Source organism: Aedes aegypti, chromosome 1 (assembly GCF_002204515.2).
Source record: "Aedes aegypti strain LVP_AGWG chromosome 1, AaegL5.0 Primary Assembly, whole genome shotgun sequence".
Classification (NCBI taxonomy): domain Eukaryota; kingdom Metazoa; phylum Arthropoda; class Insecta; order Diptera; family Culicidae; genus Aedes; species Aedes aegypti.
In genome coordinates, this window is record NC_035107.1 from 246333791 (window position 1) to 246352090 (window position 18300).

The following is an 18300-nucleotide window of genomic DNA, read 5'->3' on the forward strand; positions in this document are numbered from 1 at the left end:
CAGGACCTCGGTGGAGAAGGAGGGGCCTGGACGTTGAGGTAGGGTTCGAATGAGAAGGTAGCATGGGCAGGGCTAGAAGGAGGAACTTGAAACAAGGTGCAGTTCACCTAGAAGAGATCGAGGCTAGGTGGAGCAGGGCAGCTGCTAGGAGCTCGGTATCAGAAGATGCTTAGAGGACAGAAAGATCTCGATTGCAGACAGGGAGGCATCTAGTATACTGGCATAGATCAATTTCGGTCAAACAATGTAAATCCCCTTTCGGGGTAATACTTACAATTCCATCGAACTGTGGTACTCGGAGCCGGCAGAACCGCCAACAGCGTACAGCAGCTCGTCCATCACCGCCACTCCGACGCGGTTGCGGGGAACGGTCATCGGCGCGCACGGTCGCCACGTCTCCGTTAACGGATTGTACCGGTCAACCCAGTCGGAATCGTATGACGAGCCGGGAGTATTGTTCCGTCCGCCGACGGCGTAGAATCTACCCTTGAGGAATGCAGCGCCAAGCCCGGAGCGCGGTACCGTTAGACGGGGCAGCATTGTCCACACGTTGTCGTCAACGTTGTAGCATTCCAGCGTGTCGAGGGAATGTCTGTAGTATCCACCGGCTACGAAAATCATTCGAGTTGTGTTCGGTTTGCGTTCCTTTACCGAGGGCCGTTTGTGGAGGGTAAGATCTTCGAAAACTTTCGCCAGATATTCTCGGCAGGCCGGCACTCGCTTCAGAACATCGCAGGAGGACATTTGTTCCTTGAGAAAGTTCGGCGTCAGCAGTTGACACCGTACGGCGTAGAGAATGTGCTCCATCTTGGGGTATCGGTTTTCCGCGTCGTAACGAACCCATTTCAGTACGGCATCGTAAACGTCCCGCTCACACTGCACGTTTAGTTCGTCTCTTTTAATCAAGCAAATAAGTTGAATCACAGATAGTTGCAGGAATTCCTCCTCGTGGCAGATCTGTAAACAAGGCGCACAAATTGTAATCATTAGACGAGATGAGTAATGCGATTCAGATAACGATAGCGACGACGATGATGGCCGAGAACTTACTTGATTAAAGTTTCTTTCGATGAACTGGTTGGCTCTTTGGAGCAGCAATTCGCACCCATGCTGCTCGGCGAAGTTCGCGATGCCAATTGCATTGGTGGGATCAAGCTGTCGCTCCAGGAAGGAACAGCACGCGTCGACTACGTTTGGCACCTGGAACATGGTGGCGGCCGGAAGCAGCTGACATACCGTCACCTCCGTCACCCGTATGTGACCGGTGTACATAAAGAACAAGATTCGGGCCATAGCCGTTGGACAAACCTGGTAGAGATCATTTGAATAAGTGTTTAGTCGATGACAAAAAAATACGTTATCTGGGCCTTGAGGGCCCAAATTTTAAATTGTAATAACTACGCAAAAAATGAATGGATTTTCAAAACTTGCTGTTCTGTAAAGAAATTTCGTTTATTTTTACTAAAAAATATAAAAAATGGGGGGTTACTCGCGGGAGGGGTTATTGTAGAAAAAAGTCCAAAACTATCGAGATTTAGCATATTTGGACGCTTATATCTCAACGGTTGGTAGCGACCAAGTGCTTCAAAAATAGGAGACCTGTCGTCTAACAGGAACCCCAAAAAAAGGAAACATAATTTAGGAATAAAAGTTGGATTATGTTTCGGGAAACTGAATAAGCTGATTCTGACTTGCTTCGGATTTCTTAACTTCAAATTTCTAATAAAAATTATTTTAGATAATTTTTTATCTAATTTTTTTTTTAATTTTTTTAGATAATTTATTATCTAAAACTTTAATTTATTGCGAAATTTTCTTAATAGATTTCGTCGAATAGGGGAAAGTGGGGCAGTTTGGCCACCTTAAAGAAATGTCGATAAAAGTGCTGAAAATATTATGCAATTTTGGGATTTGTGCATGATTTCCAACTATTTTTAGATGAATACACTAGATCCGAATGATTTCTGTGGTCTTATAAAAGTTACGAATGAATGAATGATTTTTCAAAATTTGTCATTTTTCGAGCCGATTTTTTACCTATGGGGTGATATGAGCACCCTATTTTTGGTTGGAACATTATCTCATATTATCTAGAAATTCAATTACTTTTTGAACTACACTTGAAAGTTATTAGCATTCATAAACGCTCCGTGCAGAAAGATCAAATTTTAAAGAACATTTTATCAGTTAAACATCATCATTCTGAAATGACGAAATTTGAAAGAGCGATTCGGGGCAATATGGGTAGTTTTTTATTTATTTATTCCTTTTTCTTTGTGTTTTGAACACTGACTTATAACATGGCTATTGCTTCATTTCCTTATAGGTTTTGGGGTTGCATATTATTTCAGATAAAATTTCGAAAATTTATGCTGTTTTCAAGGGGTGCTCATCCCATCCCATTGGCCAAATCGCCCCGACTACCCCTAAACTCTCATGGAATTTTTGATTTCTGGGACTAAACGTGGATGAATTCCAGAAGAAATCCGCATGAACAGGCGTAGTAATTTTTGCAGGTTTTTTTCCTAACTATTTTTTTTTTCAATAACTTTGAAATAAACCTCTGTGGATTTTCTCAGAAAACCGTACATTATAATCTATGTTTTCCTAAAGAAAGGTTGAATCCTCGTATATCGACCAACTTCACTAATAGAAGAAAAATCGAATTCACACATTTTCATCTAACACTTTCAGCTTCAAAAATTGCTTCTTCTTTTTGGAAGCATGATGATGACTCGTTCGACACGAGGTCCAACCGCAAATCAGTTCACTATGGGTTGATCACAAAGAATTTAGAAGTTTTGTACATGGAAATCGATAGCAAACTTCATCGATTTCATCATAACAATCTCATTGCGTAAATCAATGAATCGACCAACTTGAACATGATGATTATGACACAGGATAATCATAAGCAAAACACACTGAATCCGTGTTGGGGTGACGATCTTTGCGTCCATAGGTTGACGCATACGAATCTGAAAAGAAAGCTTCGGGAACTTATGTGGAAAAAATATGGAATCCCTGTTGTCGTTTGATGAATCAATCCATGAAGCAAAACAAAGGAATTTAATGTGTAACACACACGAGGTTTGCAAGAAAATCACAGCAAACCGATATGGACGTTCATGAATCGATCCATAATTTTATACACACAGATCGAGCGTGTTATTTTTATCAGTGTATTAGATGCTCAAGATTTCATAACCCTTTCTGTTATTAAAGTACAGAGCGTAAATATTTCCTCTCCAAGAGAATATTGCTCTCTGGATCACAGTCAACTTTCGTTCGTCCACAAAACCGGCAGCCCATTTAGTGAAAGACTTTTGTGTGACCAGTCGAATGGAGTGACAATTGTCGACTCGCTCCCATTTGATTCACATTAGTTGTCACACGTCACTCGAGGTGAGAGATACTCGTGTCGACTCACACGCCGCGCAGAATAAGCACATTTAACTAATCTGGCTGTGTTTACAGCTGTCAAATTATCAAATACAATACTCCACTGCACTGTGACGTCACGCATCAATTTTGACAGGTACTGGTCCTGTTGTCAATGATCAAATTTTATGTTAAGAAGTGACGTTTGTCTTCGTTCTAAGTGGGCTTACCCATTTATCGGGAGCACAATTAAAACGAAACCCACTTAAAGATAGTGCAACGAACAAAATTCGACTGTACCTTAATACACAGAAACCGGATTTCCGCAAATGTTCTATGTATTAGGCAGCGTTCATTTATTAGGTAACGCTAAAATTGGAAATCCTATCGTTCAGAACAGTACTTATGAACAGCGTACTTCCCATAAAAATGGGTGGCACACTGAGAAAAATCTACACGTCAAGGTCGTGTGTTTTACTTATAGATTTGCGCAATGAGGAAAACCACATGATTTGAGTGTGGTAGCCATATGAATTTCATCATTGATTTCACGGTATAATAACATGTGTATCAACATTAGCTTGTCATGTGAAACAAACATGAGTTTCCAAATATTAAATCATGAAAACCAACTGATTTGCTTATTGAATTCGAAATGTAGTAGCTTTAGATATTCATGTGTGATAGAACATAAATGTCATGGGACTGAAAGAAGAAATTTGGTAGAAGAACTTTTGCTCCCCAAAATATGGATCCGAGGCTCCTCTGCTTGTCGCAAGCTCTCTTGATTTTTTTTTCAAGCCCGTGAGCCAGCAACAAGCGGGGCGCCGCAAATCCATAATTTGGGAAGCCAGGGATAAGCATATTCCATTTTTTCGAAACTGAAAGCCAGGAAAATCTGTTAGTGGAATCCGATTTTTCTACTAAACTATACATTATAATCAATGTTTTCTTATGGAAAGGTAGAATTCTCGTATATCGGTCAACTTCACTAATAAAAGAAAAATCGAATTCACAAATTTTCATCTAACACTTTCAGCTTCAAAATTTGCTTCTTCTCTTTGGAAGCATGATGATGACTGTCGCTCGACACGAGGTCCAACCGCAATTCAGTTCACTATGCATCCCATGGGTTGATCACAAACAATTTAGAAGGTTTGAACATGGAACTCGATAGCATAGCTCATGGATTTCATCATAACAATCTCATTGCGCATATCAATGAATCGACCAACTTGAACATGATGATTATGACACAAGATAACCATAAGCAAAACACACTGAATCCGTGTTGGAGTGATGATCTATGCGTCCATAGGTTGACACATACGAATCTGAAGAGAAAGCTTCGGGAACTTATGTGGAAAAAATATGGAATCGCTGTTGTCGGTTGATGAATCAATCCATGAAGCAAAACAAAGGAATTTAATGTGTAACACACACGAAGTTTGCAAGAAAATCATAGCAAATCGATATGGACGTTCATGAATCGATCCATAACTTTAAACACACAGATCGAGCGTGTGGATTTTTATCAGTGCATGTTTCTTTTCGCTCGGGTGCTGTCAGTTCATTCGAAGATGGTGTAGAAACAGCAAGCACTCCTCGACCGTGTTGTATGGTTTTACGAAATGTATAGTCTACCGTAAACTTTTTCCACGATCAAGACGAAAACGTGCCCGTGAGTACGTAATCCTGTAGCGGTCGTCCGGCGAAGATAATGACGAAGAAGAAGAAGCAAGCGTTGAAAAAGCTGTTCGACAACAAGGACGGAACGAGTTTGCCTGACGTCGCCTGAAAATATCACTGCTCCCATAAGCCATTTTATGAGACGTTTCGAATCATATGGTTTCCGTTTGTTTACCAGCTTTGAAAGTTTCTGGCGGGCCGATTTATTTACGTTTCTTCTAGCGCTACATTTGGAAGGAGCATATTCAATAATGGCGCTGGTGGAAATGCAACACAGTTTTTAATGTTCGCATGTAAAATTTAAATCAGTAGGCAGGGAAGATATTTTTCATCTACGTTACCTGTAATACATGTAAACCGGGCAGAAACATGCGCTGAAAGAGACGGGGAAGTCATCGGCAACAAAAATGTGACCAGCGCCATTCAGATATCATGCTAGTTTTTTGAACAACAACAATGAGCGGCCCGCCAGAAAACGTCATTCGAACGTCTCGTAAAATGGCTTATACCTTGATTCACCGAACCCTCAAGATTGAGGGCATAATCTGTCGGAAGAAGACTCGGTCCCGCGAGTACACGGACGTGCAGATAGCGACCGCGCCAATGACGAATAACTACCGCGAGACGTCGTTTATGCTAGATGACGAAAGATATTTTCCGCTCTCAAAGACCCACATTCCAGGAAATGACAGCTACTATTCCAACGACAAGTCGGCCACACTACCGAAGTAAAATGTAAGTTTAAGCATAAATTTAAACAAAAGTAATGCTATACAAGGCCATATCGGACAAAGGGATTTCAAAGCCGTGGTTCAAGCCGAGCAGTCTGGCCATCAATCGACATGTGTACCAGGAGAAGTGTCTTAAGAAAATTCTTCTGCCAATCTTGAAGGAGCATCGTGCGTATGGGAAAAAAACCGAATTTAGTACTATACCATTTGTTTCGTCTGGGGACCGGACCCTACGCTGTGTGTCGTCGGAATCCTTCAGCAGCAACGGGAATCAGGGAAACGGATACTTCACCAGAAATTTATTGGATCCGAAAAGGCATCCTGCCTATTCGGACAGAGGAATACTGACTACAAAAATATAATTGATCTCTTATCTATACGTACTATTTACAATAAAAAGTATATGGTCAATGTGTGGTGAAAGAGTGTGCGTACAAATTTGGTATGTGTAATGTGGATCACGTTTGTCGGGGGCATTTCTTAATGCAATTGGGGTATTCAAATTGGGTAGAGCCCGAAGCCGATGGCGAGATCAAACATCCCGCCCCACTAAAACGAATGTTTTACATTTTAGGGATAGAATTTGAATGGAATGCACTTAGTGATTTGGAAACACTTGTGTCGCTAGTTGCGACGAAGAAATTCACAGCAACCGTTGAATTCACTGGACCTTGGACACAGACTGGAACGTTGGAAGTCCGGAAAGATGATGAACTTATCCAGAAGGAATTGGCCATCGAACATTCGGGAATTTGATGCACGAACAGGGACGCGTTGGTCCGGAAGGGGCATGCACCGGCCCGGAAGGATGATATTCTGATGCAGTAGTAGGATTTGACCGTCGAGCAAATGAATCCAACATTGCCCGAAAGGGGACATGACAGTCCGGAAGGTGGACGTACCGGTCCGGAAGGAAGGTTTGCTTGACCAGCAGATGGACGAACTGGTCCAGATGGATGGCATCGTAGTCTAGTATTTCGATGTAACAATTCGGAAGGATCACTCACTTGTCCAGGATATGAACGAACCGCTTCAAGAAGAGGAGTCCGTAGTTGATCGACAAATGAAACGAGATCCGATGGAATTACGTACTTGCCAAGAGGATAGGTTCTGGTTCCATATCGACTGATTTTTGCATGTTCCGTTCTTGGTGACAAAGCAACTGCAATGGCGTTCAACTCAGGACGTAGATACCATAGTGGGATTTGGAGAATGGCGTCGTTGGTTCTTTCGCTATTGTCTAAGGAACTGAGAACAATAACGAGACTGCTTCCTTACTTTCTTCGATGTGGATTTCCGTCGACGTGAAGAATTCCAGTCCTGGTAAATCCTGGTCACGGCACCATGTTTCGTCTGGGGACCGGACCCTACGCTGTGTGTCGTCGGAATCCTTCAGCAGCAACGGGAATCAGGGAAACGGATACTTCACCAGAAATTTATTGGATCCGAAAAGGCATCCTGCCTATTCGGACAGAGGAATACTGACTACAAAAATATAATTGATCTCTTATCTATACGTACTATTTACAATAAAAAGTATATGGTCACAATGTGTGGTGAAAGAGTGTGCGTACAATTTTGGTATGTGTAATGTGGATCACGTTTGTCGGGGGGCATTTCTTAATGCAATTGGGGTATTCAAATTGGGTAGAGCCCGAAGCCGATGGCGAGATCAAACACCATTTAATTCCACTAGAGTTTATATCCTTTGACAGATACGCGTATTTCGACCTCAACAGTAAGGCCGTCTTCAGTGTCGTGTACTAGACTCGACTTACAGTTGAGGTCGAAATACGCGTATCTGTCAAAGGATACAAACTCTAGTGGAATTAAATGGTATAGTACTAAATTCGGTTTTTTCATCTACTTATAGGTTTTTTACTAAACAGCTCGAAGCCCCTTCTCCAATTTTCATGGACGTTTTTTGGAAGAATAAACATTATATTTTCAATAAAAAAATACTGCATTCGTATAAGATTTTATGCATTATGTAAAAACTCTTTTTTTAACATCCGTTAGTGGCACTATTGCATACTAATCAAGTATGTTAATGGCTTAACCAGCAAATCTACTGAAAACACTAGCCTAAACAAGAAATTTGTACCCTGTGAACAAATTCACAACTTTTCCAAAGAAAATAACTCAAACTTGAGATATAAGTTCGAAATATGTGATGCTCAGCAGCGTCTGTTAGTGGCAGTTTGTTGAGTTAGGCAGACACGCAGCATATGGTCATTCATTCAATGAGCAACGTTGCGGAAATGGTCGTTTTTCCAAATCCTCAGTGTTTTGAGCTATAGAACGCCATGACTAATACAAGGTTCCATATAGTAACATTTTCTGAGCTTGCGCCATCATGCAGTAGATTTCCCAACTAACCAGTGCGTACTATAGTAGCCCTCTCACTGTAGCAAATCATCACCGAAGAAAGTACAATTCTTTATAAAACTGTTTCTGATATATACTCATTTTTTAGAAAAACTCAATTAAATATTCTTTCCAGAACTGTTGAAAAATCGGAAAATCCGTCTAAATTTCGCAAGGTAACGCGATTTGGATTTCAATATGGCCCCAGGCACTGACAACGTACGATTTTTATGAAAATTAGTCTAGAAATGTATCTTTCAATATAATTAAAAAAAATCCTTGCGCAAATAATAAAAACAAAAAACTCTCGGGAACGCACCCACGTGTGAAACAAAAATTATAAATCGGTTTACTTATAAAAAAGTTACAGCCCTTCAAAGTGCTCTTGGGGTCATATTGACCACAGAACACAGAATAAGGATCCATCAGGAACCAACTCGACTTACCCCTTGCAGCGTGATCCGTGACATTTCGCTCTCCTTCAGTCCCGAGGTGAACATGGCCTTGAAGTAGGGACTGGCCGCCGAGAGGACCACCTTGTGGGCCTGGAAGGTTTCCTTCTCTATCACCAATGTCACGTCCGTCAGCATGTGGTGGGAACGCATCATAAACATCATCTTCAGTGCCTCCTTGGCGTAGTTCGACATGTGGTAGGTCTTGTCGACCAGCACCTCCGGGGGCTTCGTCTTTTCGTCCGCCGCACCCTTCGTATCGCCCAGCCCATCGATGATGCCCGTAGCGGTTTCCATTGCCAACGGCTTTGGCACCGAACTCTGTTGAAAAAAAAAACGTGGGAGAATGTAAAAAATGAGATTAGTTGAGAATGGTGCCACAGATCCTTGTTAGTATTGTATCTTCCTAATCCTGGTGATCACGCATTGCAGAATTAATTCTCATTTGATTTCGAAGCACGATCAAAGGAAGCGAAGGAAAATTTCACAACTGTATTGATACATGATCAGCTAGGGTTTCGCAAGTTGTAGCAAGCTTGATAAAAACCAGCAGCAAACGAGAGCCCTCTCTCGCTTATTTATCATTTACCATTGGAGACATTTGTTTTATTTTACTCCGATAGCAATAATAGAATTTGGAGCAATTTTGTTGAAATGCGTAAATTTAAATTTTAAAAATAAGAACCGCTGCTGCAAATAAAATGTAAACATGCATAAGAAATCCTCATAGTAAACGATTGCTTTGTCTTATCTTATGTCGAATTCGTTTTTGTTCAGTTCCAACCTAGGTTCGCACTAGTTCCAACCTAACTGCTGTCAAAACGTTTTTTTATTTGCACAGGTTGGACCTAGTTTCGCACTAGTTCCAACCCCAAATCCGATAGGTTCGCACTGTGTTGAATCACGGTTTCATGATTGGGTTCACCAATACAACTGCATCCGAACTGTCATAATTGTAATAACAACAGTTTTCGCTTGCGGTTACGCTCGCTGCAGTCAAATTATTAGAAATCTGAATCACATTCTGACTTGGATTTCCAAAATTTGTTTTTATCTGTTTTTTTTTTTCGAAAAAAACGAGAAGTAAACGAAAGCGTGTTGGCAATTATTTATCGATATGAGGGAGAACTACATGAATAAAGAGGTAGTACCTATATGCCATTATTTATCTTTCAGGGCTGCCCAACGTACGGCCGCGGGTCATATTCGGCCCGTTACTTCATTTTATACAGCTTGCGAAGACTTCGAAAATTCTTCCTCTTGGCCCGTTGAGAATTATACCAAATTGGAGTTAGAACAGGAGCCTTCCTTAGCCGAGTGGTTAAAGTTCGTGGCTACAATGCTGAAGCTGTCTGGGCAGGGTTCCCACATATACAGATTTATCTGTAATTTACAGATTTTCTCGAAAAATTGGTGACCAAGAATCTGTATATACAGATTACAGGTTTTTAGGAATCAAAACAGAAATACAGATTCTGTATACAGAATTTTGCCAAAATTATAAAGATTTTTACAGATTTTTGGACAAAAAAAAAATTACATATTTTTGAAAACGTGACGTTAACAATAAAATTACAATTACAATTACAAAAAAAAACTTTAAACTTTAAGCTGAGATGGGGCAGTTTTGCATTGATCGTAATCTTGTAAAATTATCACAAATATCTCCATAATTCTAGATACAGATTTAAAATACAGATATTTTTTCAAGGATACAGAAGTACAGATAATTCAAAGAAAAATTACAGATTTTAATCTGGCAACCCTGTGTCTGGGTTCAATTCCCGGTCGGTTCAGGATCAATTCGTCATGGAAATTTCCTTGACTTCCCTGGTCAGAGAGTATCATCATACCTGCCACACGATATACGAAGGCGAAAATGGCAATTTTGACAAAGAAAGCTCTCATTTAATAACTGTGGAAGTGCTCATAAGAACACTAAGCTGAGAAGTAGGCTCTGTCCCAGTGAGGACGTAATGCCAAGAAGAAGAAGAGTACGGAGTTAGAACATGCAGCTAAATTTTAAGTACTTATTTTTAGACTATAAATAATGACGAAAATTGTACTACACATAGATGTAACTTGAGAACATCACGTTCATGATGTGAAAAATTGTTATTCAATAATAATAATCTTACAATATTCTAGCACTTAAATAGAATAGAATAATATTAACCCCTCTACCGGCAGCTTCATTTTTTACCGCAAAATAAATATTCAAAACGTTATAACTTTTTTTGGTTTTCAATATTTTTGCATCATTTTTTCACAAGTTCTCAAACATCTCTTCTAGTTTAGGAATCTGTGTCGATATTAATTATTGGTGATCTGGTTTTAAAGATATTGCGATGTTCCTTTGGGGACCGACATTTTCCATATAAAATGTCATTGGCGATAATTTTGTTTTTGATCAATTCATCAAAAAAATAAAATGTGGGCTATATAATGCCAGGTAATAACAGGTCCGTCGCACTCGGGCTCAGATTAGGTACCACTTCTAGTACTGCATTTGGTCCCTCGGTAGTGTAAAAGGTACCCAAGTTTGACACATCGCAGTACACTTTTCACGGCATTCTAGATTACCTTATGAGCCATAAAATTTTGGGCATTTGCAAGGACCATGAAGGTCTTTAATTTGTCTTTGGTAATAAGGAGCTACTCTGAAAAACTCATACAAATCGGTTCAGTATTCATGGAGATATCTAAAAATTACGATATGATGTTTTTTGAAGTTTTTAAGATCTTTATTTGGCCAGCGTGGTTCCAGAAACCTAAATGATCATTATTTAGAGACGGCTGCACCAAATTGCTTTATTTTTTCACAACATACTCTCATTAATGAATTGTTCCGAAGAGTGAATATCCGAATACGATTAAAATTCTGTAGCCTGAGATATTAACGGGGGGTTCTAGTTACGGGTAGGTCCCCCAAGGAATTTTAGAATATCTTCAAAACCAGATGACCAATGATCAATATCGACACAGATCCTAGAACTAGAAGAGTTTTTTGAGAACTTATGAAAAAGTGGTGCGAAAATATTGAAAACCAAAAAAGTCATAACGATTTGAATTTGAACTTTGCGGTAAAAATGAAGCTGCCGAGAGGGGTTAAGCACAAATCTGGAGAATCTGACAACCGTTCGTGTTGAAAATCAATCAAATTGCTTGCTTGCTGGTGGTGACCAATGGGATAAATTTTCAATGTGGAGCGCTGTTTGGTTCTCTAGTCTTGTGCTTTTGAAAATTCGAGTTGTGGCTTCGTTCTATAATCACCTTATCTTATAATATTAGAGCAATTGATTTACCTTTTTCTCCATTTGAAAGACAAAACTAAATGCCTTTTAAGGCTGAACAAAAATTTTTGCAAAAAAGTGTAATTTTTAAAAACAGTCTCATGGAATCATAACCAATTTTACTCTTAGAACACCTGGAATTAACAATTTGGCAGAATCTTCACAAAAGCTTGTTCATAATTCTCAAATAAATATGGAAGATTTTGATCTTCAAAAGGATTTTACAGACTTCTTGTCATGTTTAACAATAAATTCAAGCAGTTATTTTGTAACATCCTGGGCATAGTTAATCCTGGGAAGGATTTTCACATAATCTTAGATATATTAAGATAATAAGATTATGAGCATAATTCTTTGATGATCCTGGACAGCATTATCAAACATTTCAAGATAGGATTTCAAAATTATCAATGGGAGAGGTTTTGAAGGATTCTAGAACATAATTCGCACAGTATCCTATGCAAGATTTTCAAATAATACATGGAATTCTGAATATCGTTAGCATTTTTATTATTACTATTTTTATAATAAGTATTCACTTGCTTGTATCTAATATATTTTTTTCGAAAACGCTCAGCATTTAGCTATAGCTATAGTTTTTCGTAATTGTAATGTAAAATCTAGACAATTTTTTGTGACATAACTGACAATTGACGAATATTATAATTACGAAACCTTTACTAAATGCTGAACGTTTAAGAAACATAAGATGCGTGAAAGTTCGATGTTAACACTTTACGACCTTACTGTAGAGATATTTTTTTATGAAAATTGGGCTAGGGTCTTCAAAAAATTCTGGGCATGATTATTAAACTAAGCTGGAAGGCATTCTTACGACATTCAGCAGGATGTCTATAAAATATGCATCATTTACTGACTTTTGTTTGATTTTACTCAAATGTCTTTGCATCGAAACATTTGGACCGCCGACTCTATTTGGCCCGTGGTACAGGGTGGTACATCATTTTCATTTTAGTTTCGATGAAAATTCCGCCTTAAATAGGCAACAGCTGGAATGATTGTTGAGAGATTTGCGCAACCTGCGATTAGTAATTTTTTGACCAGAATACGCGAAAAATATATCATATTCGTAGTATTTTATGCTACCGCGAGCAAAAGTGGCGAAAACACAGGTTGGAGAAAAATAGTAAACAGCGAAACAACGTTTGACAGCTCTCTAAACAACACCACGTGATGGCACGCACACCAACATACCGTTTGACAGATGAACCTGAAAACGATTTTTTATTCTGGGGTCAGGTTAGCACTAACCCAGGTTCAAAAACGAAAAACAACATTAGTGCTAAAACGCAAGCATTGCTGATGTTTGCCATATGCGTAATGCGACGAAGGCGCTGCGCTAATACGCTTTCCAGGCAATTTAACAGTTCAGTGCTGGCTTCTTCGTTCTCTTGTTTCTTATCAAAAGACCTTACCCGAACGGTCATTAGAGAGAAATTTCCAAGGAAGTTTCATACTTTGCTTATCAGTGTAATACATGTACTAGTGGCGGGTAAAATGGCATCATCAACGTGTGGTACCTGCGTAGAACCGAAACGATTCTTTTGTTACGTTTTTACGTTATCAAATTTTAGTTAAAAGAGACAATATAAATAAACGGTCCATGAAATGTGACTAACGACGTAAAATGATCACGTGAAATTAAGTGTCTCACTCAAAACTTCGTTCTGTTTTCTACTTGATGTAGGAGTAACGAAATCGTAATTCTTCAAATCCAAATTTGTACACTGTAGTAATCAACATGACGTTATCGGATTGGAACAGGTTCTCATTCTCATCCATTCGTTAACTTTGAATAACAAGCTATGATTATGACGAAATCGAACATTGCAATTGCAGCATACAAAATCGCTTAGGAACGTAATATCTAAGCTGCATATTCCATCCCTGGTCAGTTCTAAGTAACCATCTCTAAGCCTAACTTAGAAGCATCTGTTCCAAGCTTCAAGCTTCATAAGAACAAATCGACTCGCACAAGGAGAAAGGAAGCGACCCGGTATCGATGGCTTTCAGTTGTTGTAGCTACATATACAACACGCTAATCTTATCTTGAACCGCGGCGCGGCGAAACGCTTAGTCATTCTGACGACGTACGACGATTAATACCCGGCCACGGAAGCCATGTGAGAAAAAAAAACCCTTACAGCCGCCTTCCAGATAAAACTATTTTAGCTCGGTGAGTCTGAAGGAAATAATGTCTGACATACAATATTTGGTCAGGTCCGGTTGGCAAATAAACCCAAAATACGGATTGATGTTGGCAAATATTTTGGGGGTTTTGTCAACGCGTTGAGCACAGATAAAAGACTCATATACATGAAACGAGCGGTGACGTTGTAAACCTCAGAGGTGTTGTTTGCGGTGTAGAGTATGCATTTCTTATTTCTCTTCCCACATACTGGATTCATTCTGAGTTTAAACTTAAATCAAAATAAGTATTACGAATGATTCCAAAGTTTAAAATTAGATTGGAGTACCTTCTACCTTTTGATGATTGCATCGAAATGAGCAATCAGTTCGATGTTCTAGACAAAATTTCCGAACACCAAATCGAAGCAGTCTCTAGCCCAGGCACTTTGATTCAAGTGAGGAAGCAAAGAGTGCCGCCTATCGTGGTCAGTTGTTCCGAATTTGCGGGATTTAGGCAGGAGATCTTGAAATCCCTCCATTAGGGGAATCAAGGTCTCCTTCCAAATCGAAGAAAGGAGACTGTCGTGTTTTGCCGGAAACTTCTTCTCAAACATTTTGGAGAGAAGAAGCACATTTTTTTTACTTATGGCGACAAAACTGAACGTTTGTTCAATGTCGTCTTCAAAGTTCTCTCAAGTGACTATAAGTCACCTGAAGAGATCAAAAATGTAATAAATGATTTACTTGGATTTTTCCCAGTCCAAGTAATCATTATGGAAAAGAGAACCCAATCTGACATTTGTCGGAAAGGGCTTACTCAAGAATATTATTTAGTTCACTTTAACAAAAGTGATCTGAATAATAACAAAGCTCTAGAAAAGGCAAGACTTATGTTCGATGTCCGTGTGACATGGGAACATTTCCAGAAACCTGGAGGATATTTCCAGACCCCCACTTAGTGTCGTCGGTGCCAAAAGTGGGTCATGGAACAAACGATTGCCGCATGGATGCTAAATGCATGATTTGCGGAGGTTCTTCTCACGTTAAGTCCTGTGAAGGATGATACCACAAAGTTTGAATGCGCGAATTGCGGGGGCCCTCATGAGTTAAACTTTTGGGTTTGCCCTTCACGTAGGCGATTCATCGACGTTCATGCCAGGTAGATAAATGGTCATGTTTGTCGTTTCCGGAATTACCCTGGTAGAGTATCGAACAATGCTCATTTTTCAGTTAACGATCGCTTGATTAAGAATAATACCCATCAGGAAGTTCATAATCATGCTCATTCACAAACTAATTTTAATCCGTTGGGAAGCCGTTCGGATTTTTTAATTTCGAATGTATCTACCCAAGGAAAATCCTTTGTTGATATCGTAGCAGGTAATATGAACTCCTCCCCTTTTCATACTACGAGTACCCGTTCTAATTGTTTAAAATCAAATGAAAAAAAAACCCTGCCGCCACAGGAAACTTCTACTCCGCCTCTTCGTCTACCGAAAATTCTAACGAAAAATCATCGGATAATGTACCCACTTCAAGTGATATGTCTTCCTCTGATTTTATTTTTTCTAACTGAACAATTGAATCAAATGATTGATGCAATGTTCAAAGCCACCGCTATGACTAAAGCAGTCAAGTTTGTGTAAAATTTACAAATCAAATTGTAATTGGATTACGTTTTTGTAATGGATCTAATAAATAATAATTTAAATATTTTAAATTGGAATGCTCGTTCTTTGAATGGTAAAGAGGACGAGCTGATTAATTTTCTAACAGCTAATAACATACATATAGCAATTATTGCTGAAACTTATTTGTAACTTGGGTCCAAACGCAAAAGAGATCCAAACTTTTTTGTTTATCGTTATGGGACATGTGGGGGAGTTGCTATCATCATTCATAGGCATATAAAACATCAACTTTTTTCGTTGTTCAAACCCAAAGTTTTTGAAACTTCGGGTGTTTCTGTTGAAACACAGCTTGGTAAATATACTTTCATAGCTGCCTATTTGCATTTTCAATGCTCTGGACAGCAAGTTAATTTGCTCCAAACTGACTTGCGAAAATTGACTTGATATTTCTCAATTCAATACCCTGATAGCCCTACGTGTTTTTCCTCTTCTAGAAATCCATCTACGATTGACTTGGTCTTAATCGACTCTAGTTATCTTTGTGGCCAATTAGTTACTCATGCTGATTTTGATTCTGATCATGTCCCTGTTACATTTCAAATATTCCATGAAGCGATTCTCAATCCTATCAGCTTCACTTTCAATTATTTTCGAGCTGACTGGAATGTATATGAAACAAATATTGTCTCTAATCTTGATGTTAACATTTCTTTACAAATAAAACTTGATATTGAAAATGCTCTTGAAACTTTAACAAATTCCATTGTTGAAGCCCGGAGCATTGCAATTCCAAAATGTGAAGTAAATTTTGAATCCGAGATTATAGACGATGATCAAGAGTTCAAGATCCGCCTCAAAAACGTGAGGAGAAGGCAATTTCAACGCACTCGTGATCCTGCTATGAAAATTATATGGCAGGATTTGCAGAGAGAAATCAAGAAACGTTTTCCACTTAAGAAACAAAAATTTTGAAAATCAGATTTCTGAATTGAATCCTGGCTCTAAGCCCTTTCGGAAGATATCTAAAATTTTGAAAAAACCTCAGAAGCCAATACCGGTATTGAAAGAACTTGCTATGCAGTTTGAAAGCGCGCTCAATTTCAGTTTAGCACTTACTAGTCCAATAGAAAATCAAGTTAGGTACTCAGGACTTCGAAAACATTCTCAAGAGAAGGTTTTCGAAAATTCCTGGGAGACTGATTTGGAAGAAGTGAGAACTATTATTAAAAACATTCAAAAATACGAAAGCCCCTGGCGATGATGGAATTTTCTACATCCTCATCAAGAAACCTCCAGAAAGTAACTTATTATTTTTAGTTGATATATTTAACAAATGTTTGCAGTTGGCATATTATCCTGATAAATGGAAAAATGCCAAGGTTGTACCAATTTTAAAACCAGACAAAAATCCTGCAGAAACTTCTAGCTATCGTTCAATCAGTTTGCTTTCCTCCATCAGTAAACTTTTTGAATGGGTTATTTAGAACAGAATGATGGTCCACATCAACGAAAATTTAATTTTTGCCGATGAACAGTTCGGATTCCGCCATGGACATTCGACCACTCATCTACTTTTACGTATAACAAATTTGATCCGTTCCAACAAATCTGAAGGCTAGTCTACTGGTTCTGCTCTTCTAGAAATAGAAAAGCATTCGACAGTGTTAGGCATGAAGGCTTGATTGTAACATTAAAAAAAAACTTTAATTTTCTAACATACATTGTTAGAATAACTCAAAGTTGTCTGTCAAATCGTACACTTCAGAATAATTATCAGAACTTGCGGTCTGAAAGACTTCCGGTAAAAGCTAGGTGTTCCAGGGCAGCATTTTGGGACCAATATTATACAATACTTTCACATCTGAGTTACCTGAATTACCTCAGGGATGTCAAGAATCTTTGTTTGCGGGTGACACAGGCTTCTCCGCCAAAGGACGAAGCCTGCGTGTCATCTGTAGTCGATTGCAATAAAGTTTGGATATTTTTTTCTTCATACTTGCAAAAATGCAAGATTTCTCCTAATGCTTCCAAAACTCAACTAATAATATTCCCACGTAAACCAAAAGCTCTTTATTTGAAACCTTCAATTAGACATGTTGTCAGGATGAGAGGGGTACCAATAAATTGGTCAGATAGGGCTCATGCTAGATAAAAAAAATTTCAAAAATCACATCATAATCGTTTGATGGACAACTTTACAACAAAATTTGTAAATGACAATGCAAAATTTAACATCACACAAAACTACAGATACTTACTTCAAAGGATTGGTGTATTTGGAAATAAACATTGTGCATTTTTATAGACACACCAATCATCATTTTGCACTACACTTCTATCAAATTTTGATATATGTATCTAGCACTTCACACAGCTCCACCTGCTACATCGAACTATGCCCCAAAATTAATTAACCGAAAAATAGAACAGCACAATAATTGATAACTTCACGGAACGATCCACCTCGAACTAACATAGCGCACTTACTGTCATTACTTTTAAGCTAGCAAGTGTCCAAACATTCCCCCCTCCCCACTATCTAGGTAGGTACAGTGCGTTCCTTCATCAATTAAATGTAGGTAGCTACGTGACCATCGACGTAGGA

The 18300-nt window shown here is 38.9% G+C and overlaps 1 protein-coding gene across 1 annotated transcript in view; it reads right to left on the reverse strand.

Annotated features, from left to right (window-relative positions):
* Positions 1-18300, reverse strand: part of LOC5566481 (kelch-like ECH-associated protein 1) — an 84788-nt gene that overhangs the window by 5451 nt on the left and 61037 nt on the right. Inside the window, exons 2-4 of the mRNA XM_021837401.1 lie at positions 8615-8941; positions 1051-1308; positions 275-957 (exon numbers count right to left, since the gene is read on the reverse strand). Of these exons, the coding sequence (XP_021693093.1) occupies positions 275-957; positions 1051-1308; positions 8615-8917 (1244 nt within the window). The 5' untranslated portion in view covers positions 8918-8941. The remainder of the gene's footprint in view (positions 1-274; positions 958-1050; positions 1309-8614; positions 8942-18300) is intronic.